We start from the raw sequence: 21,977 nt of genomic DNA, 5'->3' as shown, positions 1-21,977 counted from the left end.
ACTGTATTTATATTATTCACGTGAATAATGCTGTATAATAGACTGTATTTATATGATTAACATGTGAATAATGCTGTACTATGGACTGTATTTATATTATTCACATGTGAATAATGCTGTATAATATATTGTATTTATGTTATTCACATGTGAATAATGCTGTAAAATAAACAGTATTTACATTATCCACATGTGAATAATGCTGTATAATGAACTGTATTTTATTATTTACATGTGAATAATGCTGTATAATAGACTGTATTTATATTATTCACATGTGAATAATGCTGTATAATAGACTGTATTTATATTATTCACGTGAATAATGCTGTGTAATAGACTGTATTTATATTATTCACGTGAATAATGCTGTATAATAGACTGTATTTATATTATTCAAGTGAATAATGCTGTACAATAGACTGTATTTATATTATTCACATGTGAATAATGCTGTATAATATATTGTATTTATGTTATTCACACGTGAATAATGCTGTAAAATAAACAGTATTTACATTATTCACATGTGAATAATGCTGTATAATAAACTGTATTTATGTTATTCACATACGAATAATGCTGTAAAATAAACTATTTACATTATTGACATGTGAATAATGCTGTATAATAGACTGTATTTATATTATTCACATGTGAATAATGCTGTATAATAGACTGTATTTATATCATTCATATGTGAATAATGCTGTACAATAGACTGTATTTATGTTACTCACATGTGAATAATGCTGTACAATAGACTGTATTGATATTAATCACATGTGAATAATGTTGTATAATGGACTGTATTTATGTAATTCACATGTGAATAATGCTGTATAATAGACTGTATTTATGTAATTCACATGTGAATAATGCTGTATAATAAACTGTATTTATACTATTCACATGTGAATAATGCTGTATAATAGACTGTATTTATATTATTCACATGTGAATAATGCTGTAAAATAAACAATATTTACATTATTCCATTGTGAAAAATGCTGTATAATAGACTGTATTTATATTATTCACATGTGAATAATAATGTAAAATAAACAGTATTTACATTATTCACATGTGAATAATGCTGTATAATAGACTGTATTTCTATTGTTCACATGTGACTAATGCTGTATAATAGACTTTGTTTATGTTATTCACATGTGAATAATGCTGTATAATTGACGGTATTTATGTTATTCACATACGAATAATGCTGTAAAATAAACTATTTACATTTCTCACATGTGAATAATGCTGTATAATAGACTGTATATATATTACTCACACGTGAATAATGCTGTATAATAGACTGTATTTATATTATTCTCATGTGAATAATGCTGTATAATACACTGTATTTATATTATTCACATGTGAATAATGCTGTAAAATAAACAGTATTTACATTATTCACATGTGAATAATGCTGTATAATAGACTGTATTTCTATTGTTCACATGTGACTAATGCTGTATAATAGACTTTGTTTATGTTATTCACATGTGAATAATGCTGTATAATTGACGGTATTTATGTTATTCACATACGAATAATGCTGTAAAATAAACTATTTACATTTCTCACATGTGAATAATGCTGTATAATAGACTGTATATATATTACTCACACGTGAATAATGCTTTATAATAGACTGTATTTATATTATTCACATGTGAATAATGCTGTATAATAGAGTGTATTTATACAATTCACATGTGACTAATGCTGTAAAATAAACTTTATTTACATTATTCACATGTGAATAATGCTGTATAATAGACTTTATTTATACTATTCACATGTGAATAATGCTGTATAATAGACTGTATTTATATTATTCACATGTGAATAATGCTGTAAAATAAACAATATTTACATTATTCCCATGTGAAAAAATGCTGTATAATAGACTGTATTTATATTATTCACATGTGAATAATGCTGTAAAATAAACAGTATTTACATTATTCACATGTGAATAATGCTGTATAATAGACTGTATTTCTATTGTTCACATGTGACTAATGCTGTATAATAGACTTTGTTTATGTTATTCACATGTGAATAATGCTGTATAATTGACGGTATTTATGTTATTCACATACGAATAATGCTGTAAAATAAACTATTTACATTTCTCACATGTGAATAATGCTGTATAATAGACTGTATATATATTACTCACATGTGAATAATGCTGTATAATAGACTGTATTTATATTATTCACATATGAATAATGCTGTAAAATAAACAGTATTTACATTATTCACATGTGAATAATGCTTTATAATAGACTGTATTTATATTATTCACATGTGAATAATGCTGTATAATAGACTGTATTTATACTATTCACATGTGAATAATGCTGTATAATAAATTGTATTTGTACTATTCACATGTGAATAATGCTGTATAATAGACGGTATTTATATTATTCACATATGAATAATGCTGTAAAATAAACAGTATTTACATTATTCACATGTGAATAATGCTTTATAATAGACTGTATTTATATTATTCACATGTGAATAATGCTGTATAATAGACTGGATTAATATTATTCACATGTGAATAATGCTGTATAATAGACTGGATTAATATTATTCACATGTGAATAATGCTGTATAATAGAGTGTATTTATATTATTCACATGTGAATAATGCTGTAAAATAAACAGTATTTACATTATTCCCATGTGAAAAATGCTGTATAATAGACTGTATTTATATTATTCACATGTGAATAATGCTGTAAAATAAACAGTATTTACATTATTCCCATGTGAAAAATGCTGTATAATAGACTGTATTTATATTATTCACGTGAATAATGCTGTATAATAGACTGTATTTCTATTATTCACATGTGACTAATGCTGTATAATAGACTTTGTTATTCACATGTGACTAATGCTGTATAATAGACTTTGTTTATGTTATTCACATGTGAATAATGCTGTATAATTGACGGTATTTATGTTATTCACATACGAATAATGCTGTAGAATAAACTATTTACATTTCTCACATGTGAATAATGCTGTATAATAGACTGTATATATATTACTCACATGTGAATAATGCTGTATAATAGACTGTATTTATATTATTCACATATGAATAATGCTGTAAAATAAACAGTATTTACATTATTCACATGTGAATAATGCTTTATAATAGACTGTATTTATATTATTCACATGTGAATAATGCTGTATAATAGACTGTATTTATACTATTCACATGTGAATAATGCTGTATAATAAACTGTATTTGTACTATTCACATGTGAATAATGCTGTATAATAGACGGTATTTATATTATTCACATATGAATAATGCTGTAAAATAAACAGTATTTACATTATTCACATGTGAATAATGCTTTATAATAGACTGTATTTATATTATTCACATGTGAATAATGCTGTATAATAGACTGGATTAATATTATTCACATGTGAATAATGCTGTATAATAGACTGGATTAATATTATTCACATGTGAATAATGCTGTATAATAGAGTGTATTTATATTATTCACATGTGAATAATGCTGTAAAATAAACAGTATTTACATTATTCCCATGTGAAAAATGCTGTATAATAGACTGTATTTATATTATTCACATGTGAATAATGCTGTAAAATAAACAGTATTTACATTATTCCCATGTGAAAAATGCTGTATAATAGACTGTATTTCTATTATTCACATGTGACTAATGCTGTATAATAGACTTTGTTATTCACATGTGACTAATGCTGTATAATAGACTTTGTTTATGTTATTCACATGTGAATAATGCTGTATAATTGACTGTATTTATGTTATTCACATACGAATAATGCTGTAAAATAAACTATTTGCATTTCTCACATGTGAATAATGCTGTATAATAGACTGCATTTCTATTATTCACATGTAAATAATGCTGTATAATAAACTGTATTTATACAATTCACATGTGAATAATGCTGTAAAATAAACTGTATTTACATTATTCACATGTGAATAATGCTTTATAATAGACTGTATTTATATTATTCACATGTGAATAATGCTGTATAATAGACTGCATTTATATTATTCACATGTGAATAATGCTTTATAATAGACTGCATTTATATTATTCACATGTGAATAATGCTGTATAATAGACTGTATTTATACAATTCACATGTGAATAATGCTGTATAATTGACGGTATTTATGTTATTCACATACGAATAATGCTGTAAAATAAACTATTTACATTTCTCACATGTGAATAATGCTGTATAATAGACTGTATATATATTACTCACACGTGAATAATGCTGTATAATAGACTGTATTTATATTATTCTCATGTGAATAATGCTGTATAATACACTGTATTTATATTATTCACATGTGAATAATGCTGTAAAATAAACAGTATTTACATTATTCACATGTGAATAATGCTGTATAATAGACTGTATTTCTATTGTTCACATGTGACTAATGCTGTATAATAGACTTTGTTTATGTTATTCACATGTGAATAATGCTGTATAATTGACGGTATTTATGTTATTCACATACGAATAATGCTGTAAAATAAACTATTTACATTTCTCACATGTGAATAATGCTGTATAATAGACTGTATATATATTACTCACACGTGAATAATGCTTTATAATAGACTGTATTTATATTATTCACATGTGAATAATGCTGTATAATAGAGTGTATTTATACAATTCACATGTGACTAATGCTGTAAAATAAACTTTATTTACATTATTCACATGTGAATAATGCTGTATAATAGACTTTATTTATACTATTCACATGTGAATAATGCTGTATAATAGACTGTATTTATATTATTCACATGTGAATAATGCTGTAAAATAAACAATATTTACATTATTCCCATGTGAAAAATGCTGTATAATAGACTGTATTTATATTATTCACATGTGAATAATGCTGTAAAATAAACAGTATTTACATTATTCACATGTGAATAATGCTGTATAATAGACTGTATTTCTATTGTTCACATGTGACTAATGCTGTATAATAGACTTTGTTTATGTTATTCACATGTGAATAATGCTGTATAATTGACGGTATTTATGTTATTCACATACGAATAATGCTGTAAAATAAACTATTTACATTTCTCACATGTGAATAATGCTGTATAATAGACTGTATATATATTACTCACATGTGAATAATGCTGTATAATAGACTGTATTTATATTATTCACATATGAATAATGCTGTAAAATAAACAGTATTTACATTATTCACATGTGAATAATGCTTTATAATGGACTGTATTTATATTATTCACATGTGAATAATGCTGTATAATAGACTGTATTTATACTATTCACATGTGAATAATGCTGTATAATAAATTGTATTTGTACTATTCACATGTGAATAATGCTGTATAATAGACGGTATTTATATTATTCACATATGAATAATGCTGTAAAATAAACAGTATTTACATTATTCACATGTGAATAATGCTTTATAATAGACTGTATTTATATTATTCACATGTGAATAATGCTGTATAATAGACTGGATTAATATTATTCACATGTGAATAATGCTGTATAATAGACTGGATTAATATTATTCACATGTGAATAATGCTGTATAATAGAGTGTATTTATATTATTCACATGTGAATAATGCTGTAAAATAAACAGTATTTACATTATTCCCATGTGAAAAATGCTGTATAATAGACTGTATTTATATTATTCACATGTGAATAATGCTGTAAAATAAACAGTATTTACATTATTCCCATGTGAAAAATGCTGTATAATAGACTGTATTTATATTATTCACGTGAATAATGCTGTATAATAGACTGTATTTCTATTATTCACATGTGACTAATGCTGTATAATAGACTTTGTTATTCACATGTGACTAATGCTGTATAATAGACTTTGTTTATGTTATTCACATGTGAATAATGCTGTATAATTGACGGTATTTATGTTATTCACATACGAATAATGCTGTAAAATAAACTATTTACATTTCTCACATGTGAATAATGCTGTATAATAGACTGTATATATATTACTCACATGTGAATAATGCTGTATAATAGACTGTATTTATATTATTCACATATGAATAATGCTGTAAAATAAACAGTATTTACATTATTCACATGTGAATAATGCTTTATAATAGACTGTATTTATATTATTCACATGTGAATAATGCTGTATAATAGACTGTATTTATACTATTCACATGTGAATAATGCTGTATAATAAACTGTATTTGTACTATTCACATGTGAATAATGCTGTATAATAGACGGTATTTATATTATTCACATATGAATAATGCTGTAAAATAAACAGTATTTACATTATTCACATGTGAATAATGCTTTATAATAGACTGTATTTATATTATTCACATGTGAATAATGCTGTATAATAGACTGGATTAATATTATTCACATGTGAATAATGCTGTATAATAGACTGGATTAATATTATTCACATGTGAATAATGCTGTATAATAGAGTGTATTTATATTATTCACATGTGAATAATGCTGTAAAATAAACAGTATTTACATTATTCCCATGTGAAAAATGCTGTATAATAGACTGTATTTATATTATTCACATGTGAATAATGCTGTAAAATAAACAGTATTTACATTATTCCCATGTGAAAAATGCTGTATAATAGACTGTATTTCTATTATTCACATGTGACTAATGCTGTATAATAGACTTTGTTATTCACATGTGACTAATGCTGTATAATAGACTTTGTTTATGTTATTCACATGTGAATAATGCTGTATAATTGACTGTATTTATGTTATTCACATACGAATAATGCTGTAAAATAAACTATTTGCATTTCTCACATGTGAATAATGCTGTATAATAGACTGCATTTCTATTATTCACATGTAAATAATGCTGTATAATAAACTGTATTTATACAATTCACATGTGAATAATGCTGTAAAATAAACTGTATATACATTATTCACATGTGAATAATGCTTTATAATAGACTGTATTTATATTATTCACATGTGAATAATGCTGTATAATAGACTGCATTTATATTATTCACATGTGAATAATGCTTTATAATAGACTGCATTTATATTATTCACATGTGAATAATGCTGTATAATAGACTGTATTTATATTATTCACATGTGAATAATGCTGTATAATAGACTGTATTTCTATTATTCACACGTGAATAATGCTGTATAATAAACTTTGTTTATGTTATTCACATGTGAATAATGCTGTTTAATTGACTCTATTTCTGTTATTCACATACGAATAATGCTGTAAAATAAACTATTTACATTATTCACATGTGAATAATGCTGTATAATAGACTATTTATATTATTCACATGTGAATAATGTTGTATTATAGACTGGATTAATATTATTCACATCTGAATAATGCTGTATATTAGACTATATTTCTATTTTTCACATCTGTGAAGGCACTATTAATGCTGAAAAGTAAAAACAGGTTTTGGAGCAACATTTGTTGCCATCCAAGGAACGTTATTATGGACGCCCCTGCTTATTTCAGCAAGACAATGCCAAGACACGTGTTACAACAACGTGACTTCATAGTAAAAGAGTGCGGGTACTAGACTGGCCTGCCTGTAGTCCAGCTTAAAGTACGACAACAGAGACCCCGGACTGTTGAACAACTTAAGCTGTACATCAAGCAAGAATGGGAAAGAATTCTACCTGAAAAGCTTCAAAAGTTGGTCTCCTCAGTTCCCAAACTTTTTCTGAGTGTTGTTAAAAGGAAAGGCCACGTAACACAGTGGTAAAAATGCCACTGTGCCAACTTTTTTTTGCAATGGGTTGCTGCATTAAATGCTAAGTTAATGATTATTTGCACACAAAAAAAACTAAATCCTCAGTTCGAACATTAAATATCTTGTCTTTGCATTGTTTTCATTCGTTATATTTTTTCTTTTTATTTACCATTTACACAACGTGCCAACTTCACTAGTTTTGGGTTTTTTTACTCTTTTAGATTAGTCATGCAATTTATTTTGACCGAGCGAAGATGAGTGAGGCGACGCCATCTGGTGTGCTCAGGCACTCTGAAATACCGCCTGAAAGAACTTTAGAACTGTTACCAAGTTTTGTGCCAATAAATTACAACATTTAAAAACGTTCCTAGGTAACATTCTGAAACTGAAATTGCGTTTCTGTACAAATATTGGGGTCTTTTCTTGGCCAAATTTTAATTACGGAAGCAAGTAAACCCTTTCATCTAGTCATGATTAACCCAAATCCTAAAAATGCAATTACTGTATTTTACGGACTATAAGACACAACATTTTTTACCCTGCTTTGAGCCCTGCGGCTTATAAAAAGGTGCACCTAATTTAAATACAGCTTCTTCGCCAACGGCCATAAAGTTTTGTATGCAACAAATAGTTCCCAATAACACCGACATAGAGACTTAAATTGTGTTATTGTTTGTGCTACGGCGCCATCTTTTGGGTGAGTTAGCTCACTGCAAGTGCTGCGTTTTGTGCCTTGAACCGGAAGTAAAGTCAAAGTTAAAGTCCCAATGATTGTCACAAACACACACACGCTAGGTGTGGTGAAATGTGTCCTCGGCATTTAACCCATCCCCATGTTCACCCCCTGGGAGGTGAGGGGAGCAGTGAGCGGCAGCTCTAGCCACTCTCGGGAATCATTTTTGGTGATTTTACCCCCAATTTCAACCATTGATGCTGAGTGCCAACGGGGAGGCAATGGGTTCCATTTTTTTGTAGTCTTTGGTATTACTCGGCCGGAGTTTGAACTCACAACCTCCCAGTCTCAGGACGGACACTCTTACCACTAGGCCGCTGAGCTGCTCTAGTGTATTTTTCCATAGCGTTTCTCCTTGAACGGATTCTTCATTCATCACTCCAAGCAAGGTTTTTAAGTTTTACAATGTAACTATAACAATTCATACTTGCTAAACCGTCCCATGTGTGATGTCCGTAGGCGTGTTTTCATGCGTATTGGTAGGTGCCATCGTAATGTAATCAAACCAGCTTTGCTAGCAATAACGTTTCACCAAATTCAGCAAAACATCACCGGCTGTTTTGCTGATTGGAGCGCTAACTTCCGCAGCTCATGGATCCATGACGATGACTTCTGTTTTGTCTGATCAGCCGTTTTACTGCCTTGTCACAGGCACCGTTTGGAAACAATTAAAGTATGTAAATAAACATTTACAAAATGGTTTATACCTTATAGTCCAGTCCGGCTAAAAGTTGTGAAAATATTAATTTTTTTGTAGAAGTTGGCGGGTGCGGCTCTATAACCGGAAAATCATCTGTTTTAAAAAATGAATCGACTCCACTTGACAACCTTAACAAAAGCAGAATTTCAAATGATTGGCGAAGCTGTCTGATAAAATAGATGTTATGAAAGATTTCAGGTTACCCCAACAACTTTGTGTTTCCTTCCAAAATTGATTTCCAAGAAATTTGCCTTTGTATTTTTTGGCAGACGTGCTTCTACCTTTCAAAAAAAAGTGTCAGCTTTGAGACTTCATCCAAAGGGAGAAAAAGTGCTCCATTAATTGGGAGGTAAGGAACTAAGCAAAGCCCACGGATGCTTTGTGCTTCTGCGTCGATGCTCGAGACTACTTCGATCTAGTCTTAGACTTGGATTTGTTTGATCTAGTCATATACTTAGATTGGTCAGATCTAGTCTTAGATTGGTCCGATTAGTCTTAGACTTGGATTGGTCAGATATAGTCTGAGACTTGAATTGGTCTGATCTAGTCATATACTAAGATTGGTCAGTTCTAGTCTTAGATTTGGATTCATCCGATCTAGTCTTAGACTTGGATTGGTCCGATCTAGTCTTGGATTTAGATTGTTCCGATCTAATCTTAGATTTTAATTGGTCAAATTTAGTCTTAGATTTGGATTTTTTCCGATCTACTGTTAGATCTGGATTGGTCCGATCTAGTCTTGGACTTAGATTGTTCCGATCTAATCTTAGACTTGGATTGGTCCAATTTAGTCTTAGACTTAGATTGGTCCGATCTAGTCTTAGACTTGGATTGGTCTGATCTAGTCTGGGACTTGAATTGTTACGATCTAGTCTTAGACTTGGATTGTTTCAATCTAGTCTTGGACTTAGATTGGTCCGATCTAGTCTAAGACTTAAATTGGGACGATCTAGTCTTAGACTTGGATTGGTCAGATCTAGTCTTAGACTTGGATTGGTCTGATCTCGTCTTAGACTTGAATTGGTTCGATCTCGTCTCAGACTTGGATTTGTCAGATCTAGTCTTGGACTGGTCACATCTCGTCTTAGACTTAGATTGTTCCAATCTAGTCTTGGATTTGGATTGGTTCGATCTCGTCTCAGATTTGGATTTTTCAGATCTAGTCTTGGACTGGTCACATCTCGTCTTAGACTTAGATTGTTCCAATCTAGTCTTAGACTTGAATTGGTTAGATCTCGTCTCAGACTTGGATTTGTCAGATCTAGTCTTGGACTGGTCACATCTCGTCTTAGACTTAGATTGTTCCAATCTAGTCTTAGACTTGGATTGGTCCAATCTAGTCTAAGACTTGGATTGGTCCGATCTAGTCTTAGACATAGATTGGTCCGATGTAGTCTGAGACTTGGAATGGTGCGTTCTAGTCTTAGACTTAGATTGTTTCAATCTAGTCTTAGACTTGGATTGGTCCGATCTAGTCTTAGACTTGGATTGGTCCGATCTAGTCTGAGACTTTAATTGGTCCGATCTAGTCTTAGATTTAGATTAGTCAGATCTAATCTTAAATTGGTCAGATCTCGTCTTGGACTTGGATTGTTCCGATCTAGTCTTAGACTTGGATTGGTCCAATCTAGTCTGAGACTTGAATTGGTTCGATCTAGTCTTAGACTTGGATTGGTCAAATCTAATCTTAGACTTGGATTGGTCCGATTTGGTTTTAGACTTGGATTGGTCAGATCTAGTCTTAGATTAGTCAGATCTAGTCTTTGACATGCATTGGTCCGATCTAGTCTTAGACTTGGATTGGTTCCGATCTAGTCTGAGACTGGAATTGGTTCGATCTAGTCTTAGACTTGGATTGGTCAAATCTACTTTTAGACTCGGATTAGTCAGCTCTAGTCTTAGATTTTGATTTATAAGACCTATTCTTAGACTTGAATTGGTCAGATCTAGTCTAAGACTTAGATTGTTACAATGACTGATATATGATATATGAATGACATCTTGTCTTTGTAGCATATTCAATTGAATATGAGTTGAAAATGATTTGCAAATCATTGTATTCCGTTTATATTTACATCTAACACAATTTCCCAACTCATATGGAAACAGGGTTTGTAGATTGATTGACATTTTTATCAGTAGATTGCACAGTACATACAGTACCACTAAATGATAACACCCAAATAAGTTTTTCAACTTGTTTAAGTCGGGGTCCACTTAAATCAATTCAAGAACCCTTGCAGCACTTCCGGGACGCTACAATATACACCCCGCTACCAGAATTGATAGTTTGATTGAAACTTTCATTATTAGATTGCACAGTACATACAGTACCACTAAATGGTAGCACCCAGATAAGTTTTTCAACTTGTTTAAGTCTACTTAAATCAATTCAAGAACCCCTTGCAGCACTTCCGGGACGCTACAATATACATCTCCGCTACCAGAATTGATAGTTTGATTGAAACTTTCATTAGTAGATTGCACAGTACATACAGTACCACTAAATGGTAGCACCCGGATAAGTTTTTCAACTTGTTTAAGTCGGGGTCCATTTAAATCAATTCAAGAACCCCTTGCAGCACTTCCGGGACGCTACAATATACACCCCCGCTACCAGAATTGATAGTTTGATTGAAACTTTCATTAGTAGATTGCACAGTACATACAGTAGCACTAAATGGTAACACCCGAATAAGTTTTTTAACTTGTTTAAATCAATTCAAGAATCCTTTGCAGCACTTCCGGGACGCTACAATGTACACCCCTGCCAAACCATCTCCCGAATTCGGAGGTCTCAAGGTTGGCAAGTATGGCCTACTTGACTAAAATGTTACAGTCCAAGTGAGCCATTGATTTTTTCATGTTGTGATGGTTTAGTCGCCAGAATGCCGGAATCCAAAATGGTTGGCGACGAGAGGGACTAACAATGGTCGTTCATGTCGTGTGGTCAGGTGTCGTGGATCTGGGAGCCCATTGACGGCCAGCGGGACAACATCGCCGTCTACCATCCGGAATATGGGCAGAGTTTCCCCAACCCGTCCTTCAAAGACCGCGTGGTCTTTCTGCACAACAACCTGGAGAACCCGTCCATCAGGATTTCCGACCTGCGGATGTCCGATGCGGGCCGCTACACCTGCGAGTACGCCACCTACCCGTCCGGGAACGAGCAGGGCACCAGCACCCTCGTCATGCTCGGTGAGTAAAACAACCGCGGCTTGGCTAGAAGAATGTGGGGGTTTTTTTGGGCGCTCCTGTGCGGTCCAGGCACGGCTCAGGACTAGAAAAAAACGGGGCGGAGTAATATTTGAGCAGACGTGATTCAAACAGGTTCTGAAGAGCTGTTGCGCTTCATCAGCCTTGACGGGCGCCTCCCGTGCCGTCTCCTTATCACCGCTCTCAGCTGAAGAGCGCCCCATTGGGCCCAAAGCCCGAGACGAAGCAATTTGCAGATGATTCCCTCAGAGGATTCAGGCGCCGGTCCGATGCCGAGCAAGGATGACTTTCAGACACGACAGCGCATTCTTCAAGTCTTCCATTAGCCTTTCAACGAACTTAGCTTTGCAACGCATCCGTCCATCCATTTACTACTGCTTGTCTCTTCTGGGGTGACGGGAGCTGCATTCGGGCGGAAGGCGGGCTACACCCTGGACAAGTCGCCACCTCATCGCAGGGCCAACACATATAGACAGACAAGCTTTGCAACACAATGATGTTGTTATTGAACAAGACGACCGACCCCGCCGTCACATTTTTTGCACATTTTAATGATGGAGCGGTGACAAAAAAATAATTAAAAAAGAGTGCACATATTTCTCACTACGGCGCTTACCAAAGGCATGCGGTAAATTTAGGCCTGCGCTTATAAATTTGAGTGTGATGTAAGGATACCATCATGAAAAGCACATTTAATAAACAAAAAAAAACGTTATGTTCTTACCTTTACTTATAAATGAAGTCCATGCGCAGCTCCTTCTGATCAAAAGCATCGATAACTTGTTTAAAGAAGTCTTCCTTATCTTTCTTCGGTTTTAAAAGTCTCTCTGTCTCGGCGGAGATCTTCCTTTATTACCTCCTGCTTCGATTGAAAGTCCAGTTTGAAAACTGTTTTATTTTCGATATGTAATCCTCCATGTTAAAAGTGCAAGCGAGAGGAAAAAATAAACAAGCATGCGCTAATTATTTTAAAACCTCTTCTCACTCCGGCGCTTACCAAAGGCATGCGGTAAATTTAGGCCTGCGCTTATAAATTTGAGTGTGATGTAAGGATACCATCATGAAAAGCACATTTAATAAACAAAAAAAAACGTTATGTTCTTACCTTTACTTATAAATGAAGTCCATGCGCAGCTCCTTCTGATCAAAAGCATCGATAACTTGTTTAAAGAAGTCTTCCTTATCTTTCTTCGGTTTTAAAAGTCTCTCTGTCTCGGCGGAGATCTTCCTTTATTACCTCCTGCTTCGATTGAAAGTCCAGTTTGAAAACTGTTTTATTTTCGATATGTAATCCTCCATGTTAAAAGTGCAAGCGAGAGGAAAAAATAAACAAGCATGCGCTAATTATTTTAAAACCTCTTCTCACTCCGGCGCTTACCAAAGGCATGCGGTAAATTTAGGCCTGCGCTTATAAATTTGAGTGTGATGTAAGGATACCATCACGAAAAGCACATTTAATAAAAAAAAACAACGTTATTATGGTCTTACCTTTACTTCTAAATGAAGTCCATGCGCAGCTCCTTCTGATCAAAAGCATCGATAACTTGTTTAAAGAAGTCTTCCTTATCTTTCTTCAGTTTTAAAAGTCTCTCTGTCTCGGCGGAGATCTTCCTTTATTACCTCCTGCTTCGACTGAAAGTCCAGTTTAGAAAACGGTTTTATTTTAGATATGTAAACCTCCATGTTAAAAGTGCATGCGAGAGGTAAATATATACGATCGCTGCTAACTCTTGCTGCTTGTTGTCACTTCTTCTGCAGTCGAGTGGTCGTAAGAAAGATCACTAGCGCCCTCTACCACCAGGAGGCGGGAGTCATTTAATGACTCATATTTGACACACGCAGCTACGGTATATTAATACAAAATAGCTGCTTACTGTTCTTTTTAGCATATTCAATAGCTTGGACCGTAAATCCTACTGAATAGCTCTTAATCTTCTTCCTTTTATGTGATTTCAAATTATTGAAATCAGCCTCTTCCATTTTGAAAATGATGACAGGGGAAGTGTCACTCGTGACGTGACGAGTTTGACCCGGCGGAAATTCTAGGGATATGCTACTTATTTGGCGAAACGAGTTGGACCCGGCGGAAATTCTGGACATGCGCTAATAAAAATAATATTTAGCGAAACGTGTTTGAACGCGTTAATCCCGAGCCGGCGGTAATGCTAAGCATGCGCTAATTATTTTGCGAAACGAGTTTGACCCGGCAGTAATTCTAGCCAGGCGCATACTATATACCCGGCGGCAATTCAAGGAAATATGGTAATTAATTTTTAAAGCAGATTAGTGTCATGGCTTGGACTATAGTGTGGTTTGTTTTCCCGTGGTGCAAAGCGATTGGACCGGACACGACGTGAGGGTAATGACATATTTTAATTGTATTATAAACAGTAACAAACAATAGGCGCTCTCAGCAAAGGTTCAAAACTTGGCTGTGAGAACTTGCACTAAGGCAAAACTATGGACATAAAACAAAAACTTTCACTATGGCATGAATAACGAAAAACGTGCTTGGAACGAGAAAGGAACATGGATCATCGGCATGGATAACAAGGGTGTTTCGAGGGTGAGTAGAAGGTGACTGCCTGGCAACTACAGGCTTAAATGCTGTGGTGATTCACAGGTGCATGAGTCCAAATGAACCAGGGGCGTGATGAGACAGGTCAAAATTAATTGGTAGTCATGGTGACAAAACAAACAAAAACAGGAAGTAATGGAGTCAAAAACAAAACAGAACATAACTAAACAGACATGATCATAAAGACATGACTGTTGAAATGTCTCTTTTTATTGAGATAAAGTGGATTTACATGGTTTGTTAATCAAAAAGTTTGTTTCGTGAAGCAAAGTTCTCAATAAGAAAAAATTATTGGTTCCAGACTACCAACCCGCCGTCACATTTTTGCACATTTTAATGATGGAGCGGTGACAAAAAAAAAAAAAATTATATAAAGGTCACTATGAATTCATCAAAAGAGTGTAATTAATTTTTTAAAGCAGATTAGGGCTGTTGAAATGTCTCTTTTTATTGAGATGGAATGGATTTACGTGGTTTGTTAACCAAAAACTTTGTTTCGTGACGCAGGGTTCTCCATAAGAAACAATATTTGGTTCCAGCCTGGACAAAAGTCTGTATTTTAGTAAAATAATCCACACTTAGAAGACAGTAAAAGGGGTTTATGTACTGTATATGTATAAACAAATCATAACAAAAGGTTAATGAATCAACATGTACTGTAAGTATGTATGTGTGTATATATATATATATATATGTATATGTATAACATGTACTGTATGCATGTATGTATGTATAGTGGGGCAAAAAAGTATTTAGTCAGCCACCGATTGTGCAAGTTCTCCCGCTTAAAATGATGACAGAGGTCTGTAATTTTCATCATAGGTATACTTCAACTGTGAGAGACAGAATGTGAAAAAAAAATCCAGGAATTTGAAATTGTAGGAATTTTAAAGAATTTATTTGTAAATTATGGTGGAAAATAAATATTTGGTCAACCATTCAAAGCTCTCACTGATGGAAGGAGGTTTTGGCTCAAAATCTCACGATACATGGCCCCATTCATTCTTTCCTTAACACGGATCAATCGTCCTGTCCCCTTAGCAGAAAAACAGCCCCAAAGCATGATGTTTCCACCCCCATGCTTCACAGTAGGTTTGGTGTTCTTGGGATGCAACTCAGTATTCTTCTTCCTCCAAACACAACGAGTTGAGTTTATACCAAAATGGATACATGGATGATACAGCAGAGGATTGGGAGAATGTCATGTGGTCAGATGAAACCAAAATAGAACTTGTTGTGTTTGGAGAAAGAAGAATACTGAGTTGCATCCCAAGAACACCATACCTACTGTGAAGCATGGGGGTGGAAACATCATGCTTTGGGGCTGTTTTTCTGCTAAGGGGACAGGACGATTGATCCGTGTTAAGGAAAGAATGAATGGGGCCATGTATCGTGAGATTTTGAGCCAAAACCTCCTTTCATCAGTGAGAGCTTTGACTGGTTGACCAAATACTTATTTTCCACCATAATTTACAAATAAATTCTTTAAAATTCCTACAATGTGAATTCCTGGATTTTTTTCCACATTCTGTCTCTCACAGTTGAAGTGTACCTATGATGAAAATTACAGACCTCTGTCATCATTTTAAGTGGGAGAACTTGCACAATCGGTGGCTGACTAAATACTTTTTTAGCCCCACTATATATATATATATATATATATATATATATGTATGTATGTGTGTATATATGTATGTATGTGTATATATATATATCCATATATATATATATATATATATATATATATATATATATATATATATATATATATATATATATATATATATATATATATATATATATATATATATATATATGTATATATATATATATATATATATATATATATATCTTGATTGGATTATCTATAGAATGGTGCTTGATACCGTGGTAGAGCGCAATATGTAGGTGTGGGAAAAATCACAAGACTGTATATGTATATATATATATGTATATATATATGTATATATATGTATATATATATATATATATATATATGTGTATATATGTAGGTGTGGGAAAAAAATCACAAGACTACTTCATCTCTACAGAACTGTTTCATGAGGGGTTCCCTCAATCATCAGGAGATTTTAAAGGAAGCAATTACATACAATGGTTTGTACAGGGCACAGAGTGGGTGGGTACAGGCAGGCGTAGGGTGTGGTGATTGGCTCATGTGTTACCTAGGAGGTGTTTCCGTCTGTGGCGGCATGTTGAAAGGATTTCGCTGCGCTTGTTGAGGGATGACAGGTCTGGATGATGTATAATAAACAGTTTATCTTTTAAGCATAGGTTGCATCTATGCTTAAAAGATAAACTGTTTATTATATTTTATCCATATATATACATATATATATTCACTATTGGACGCGGCCCTTTGAGGGGCCACCATGATTTTAACATGGCTTTCAATAAAATGAGTTTGACACCCCTCGCTAACTGTGTGTAGTGTAGCATGTTATGGTGTTCCTTATCCTCCAGTGATAATGTTACTTGTAAGAAACAGTGCCATGTTGGCATTTCTTTTTTTTCCCGTAACTTGAGTTGATTTATTTTGGAAAACCTTGTTACATTGTTTAATGCATCCAGCGGGGCATCACAACAAAATTAGGCATAATAACGTGTTGATTTCACAACTGTATATATATCGGTATCGGTGATCAAGAGTTGGACAATATCGGATATCGGCAAAAAAAGCCATTATCGGACATCTCTAGTCATCAAGATGCAACAACGATACTATTGAAAGCTCTTTCGTCGACCAAATAATTATCACGTATCCCTCTGTTGTCCCTATTGCGCAATTCTGGTGCGAACCTGTTAAGGTGCACCTGTCAGCGCGAGCTTGAACGCACCACTGGGGCTGTTAGCGGCCCACCTCAGAGCACGCAACATCTGGAGAGGCGTCGTCTTAAAAAAAAAACAGAGGATGTTTGAGACGCCGTTGGCGGAGGGGGGGATGGGACGCACGCTGTCTGTAATCGGAGACAGCTGGTGTTTTTCATCCTCCCACGTGCACGCCCGTTTACGGGGGCCCGGCGTTGCGAAGCAGTCGAGCGCTGCTACGCCAAGGAGAATTCCTGCGCAAGTGTGTCGTCTGCTCCGGTAGGATAAAGAGCCGCAGTGGCGGCCTTGAGGGACTTTTCGAGAGGCCGAACTTTGGACCCCACTCCTCGCACTTGTCACACGTGTGCTTGTGTCACAACACGACGCTCGCAAAAACATTTTTTAAACAATTTTCCACCTCCAGAATATTCATAATTTTCCCCATAATTCCTTATTTTTACTGAAAAATTCCCCTTTAATTTTAGGAATTCTTACTGCTTCTTAAATCTCTATTTCCACATTTTTCGAAACATTCCAACATTAAAGGCCTACTAAAATGAGATTTTCTTATTTAAACGGGGATAGCAGTTCCATTCTATGTGACATACTTGATCATTTCGCGATATTGCCATTCTTTTGCTGAAAGGATTTAGTAGAGAACATCGACGATAAAGTTCGCAACTTTTGGTCGCTAATAAAAAGCTAGCCTGTGCGCGTGACGTCACAGCTGTGCGCGTGACGTCACAGCTGTGAGAGATCCTCACATTGTTTATAATCATGGCCACCAGCAGCAAGAGCGATTCGGACCGAGAAAGCGACGATTTCCCCATTAGAGTGAGGATGAAAGATTCGTGGATGAGGAAAGTTAGAGTGAAGCACTAGGGGGAAAAAAGGGGGCCGCCAGTGGGAGCAATTTAGATGTTATTATAAACAAGACGAAGAACAAGAAAAAGAAGAACAAGAAGAACAAACAAAAGAAAAACAGGAACAAGAGGAATAACAAGCACAAGAAAAGAAGAACACGAACAAGAGGAAGAAGAGGAGCAGAGGTAGAAGAACAAGAGCAATAAGATGAAGAACATGAAGAGGAAGCAGAAGATCAATTATAGGAAGAAGAGGAAGCAGAAAAGAAGAAGAGGAAGAAGAACAATAATAAAAAGAAAAACATCCACAAATCAATCAATCAATCAATCAATGTTTACTTATATAGCCCTAAATCACTAGTGTCTCAAAGGGCTGCACAAACCACCACGACATCCTCGGTAGGCCCACATAAGGACAAGGAAAACTCACACCCAGTGGGACATTGGTGACAATGATGACCCAGTGGGACGTCAGTGACAATGATGACTATGAGAACCTTAGAGATGAGGAAAGCAATGGATGTCGAGCGGGTCTAACATGATACTGTGAAAGTTCAATCCACAATGGATACAACACAGTCGCGAGAGTCCAGTCCAAAGAGGATCCAAGACACAGCAGCGAGAGTCCCGTTCACAGCGGAGCCAGCAGGAAACCATCCCAAGCGTAGGCGGACCAGCAGCGCAGAGATGTCCCCAGCCGATACACAGGCGAGCAGTACATGGCCACCGGATCGGACCGGACCCCCTCCACACGGGAGAGTGGGACATAGAAGAAAAAGAAAAGAAACGGCAGATCAACTGGTCTAAAAAGGGAGTCTATCATCCTCGCTCAAATTAATGGGGAAATTGTCGCTTTCTCGGTCCGAATCGCTCTCGCTGCTGGTGGCCATGATTGTAAACAATGTGAGGATGTGAGGAGCTCCACAACCCGGGACATCACGCGCACATCGTCTGCTACTTCCGGTACAGGCAAGGCTTTTTTATTAGCGACCAAACGTTGCGAACTTTATCGTCTATGTTCTCTACTTAATCCTTTCAGCAAAAATATGGCAATATCGCAAAATGATCAAGTATGACACATAGAATGGACCTGCTATCCCCGTTTAAAGGCCTACTGAAATAAGATTTTCTTATTTAAACGGGGATAGCAGGTCCATTCTATGTGTCATACTTGATCATTTCTGCTTCCTCTTCTTCCTATAATTGTTCTTCTTCTTCCTCTTCATATTCTTCATCTTCTTGCTCTTGTTCTTCTACCTTTTCTCTTCTTCTTCCTCTTGTTTGTGTTCTTGTTCCTGTTTTTCTTTTTTTGTTCTTCTTGTTCTTCTTTTTCTTTTTCTGAATCTTGTTCTTGTTTTTCTTCTTTTTGTTTTTCCTTCTTAATGTTCTTGTGCTTATTTTTCTTTTTTTTCATCTTTTAGTACTTGTTCTTATTCATATTCCTCTCATTCTTTTTCTTCTTTAATTTCATGTTCTTGTTTTTTTCTTGTTCTTCTTTTTCATGTTCTTATTGTTTTTCTATTTTCTTCTTGTTCTTCTTATTCACCTGTTCTTCTTTCTCGTTCTTTTTTTTCTTGTGCTTATTCTTTTTCACTCTTCACCTCCTCCTCCTTCATCTTCTGCTCTTTCTCACTCTTCTCCCTTTTCCCCTCCCGTGTCTCCTCTTTCCTTCTCCTCCTTTGCCTTCTTCCGCTCCATCTTTCCCCAACCTACTCATTCTCCTTCTTCTCCTCCTCCTACTTTGAAAATATTGTTGTTTACGTTTGACTGGCGAGTTTCAAGGGGAATAAAATCCCATTGTCCAATCAGCAAGCTGCATGCTCCCTTTACCCATTAGTAAGACATACCTTAATCCAACCTGCTGGGTTCCTGCAGTATGCTGGGATGTACAGAATGTAGCAGCAATACACACTCATTCTTTATTTCCCTTTTTTTGGGCGGTAAGCATTTTTCAATTTGCGCATTTGCATTAAAAGAAGTTTTAAAAATTGAAGCCTTGATGCCTGTCTGGAAGGCAGCAGAACCTTGATGAACCTTGACGCTGCCGCCAACAATGTGTGTGTGTGTGTGTGTGTGTGTGTGTGTGTGTGTGTGTGTGTGTGTGCGCGCGCGCGCGCGCACATGCACAGTCACATTTTAACTCTATTGGATGACAAATCTTTCTAAATAGGAGACAGCCCGAGATCCGCCACCAGCCAATTGTGTTCCGTCTTATTGAATAGCAAAACGTCAGCCATCATATCTTGTCTTATTTAAGCATGAATAGATAATCCCAGAAAACAATCCGATTAGCGCTTATTGGATGCTGCGGCACGGCCGGCCAATCTTATTATGGAGTATTGCTCTGCGATAAAAAGAATTGCTTTGGACAGTGAGCGATTTATTGGCCACATTGTTAGGCACGCCTCCGATGAGATCCCACGTAAAAAACACACGCACACGTGTTTGTTCTTGTGCGTGTTGTTAATATCCGCTCTGAGATCGCTGGGTTGTGAGTTCAAACCCCGGCCGAGTCATGCCAAAGATATAAAAATGGGAGCCATTACCTTCCTGCTTGGCACTCGGCATCAAGGGTTGGAATTGGGGGTTAAATCACCAAAAATGGTTTTCCGGGCGCGGCCACCGCTGCTGCTTGTTGCTCCCCTCCTTTCCCAGGGGGTGATCAAGGGTGATGGGCCAAATGCAGACAAAACGCGCGCGCGCACACACACGTACGCACACACAAATATATATATACATATATACACATATATATATACATATATATATATATATATATATATATATGTGTATATATGTATATATATGTATATGTATATATATGTATATATATATATGTATATATATGTATATATATATATATATATGTATATATATATGTATATATGTAGGTGTGGGAAAAAAATCACAAGACTACTTCATCTCTACAGAACTGTTTCATGAGGGGTTCCCTCAATCATCAGGAGATTTTAATGGAAGCATTCACATACAATGGTTTATATAGGGCACAGAGTGGGTGGGTACAAGCAGGCGTAGGGTGTGGTGATTGGCTCATGTGTTACCTAGGAGGTGTTTCCGTCTGTGGCGGCATGTTGAAATGATTTCACTGCGCTTGTTGAGGGATGATAGATCTGGATGATATATAATAAACAGTTTCTCTTTTAAGCATAGGTTGCATCTTTTATTACCACTGTT

General features: G+C 34.9%; 1 protein-coding gene across 1 annotated transcript in view; it reads left to right on the top strand.

The window, feature by feature from the left end:
- Window positions 1–21,977, top strand: part of LOC133551028 (nectin-2-like) — a 499,757-nt gene that overhangs the window by 202,178 nt on the left and 275,602 nt on the right. Inside the window, exon 3 of the mRNA XM_061897289.1 lies at window positions 12,254–12,497. Within this exon, the coding sequence (XP_061753273.1) occupies window positions 12,254–12,497 (244 nt within the window). The remainder of the gene's footprint in view (window positions 1–12,253; window positions 12,498–21,977) is intronic.

The sequence above is a fragment of the Nerophis ophidion genome, linkage group LG04 (genome assembly GCF_033978795.1).
Source record: "Nerophis ophidion isolate RoL-2023_Sa linkage group LG04, RoL_Noph_v1.0, whole genome shotgun sequence".
NCBI lineage: Eukaryota > Metazoa > Chordata > Actinopteri > Syngnathiformes > Syngnathidae > Nerophis > Nerophis ophidion.
This window is presented reverse-complemented; position numbering and strand designations above follow the sequence as displayed.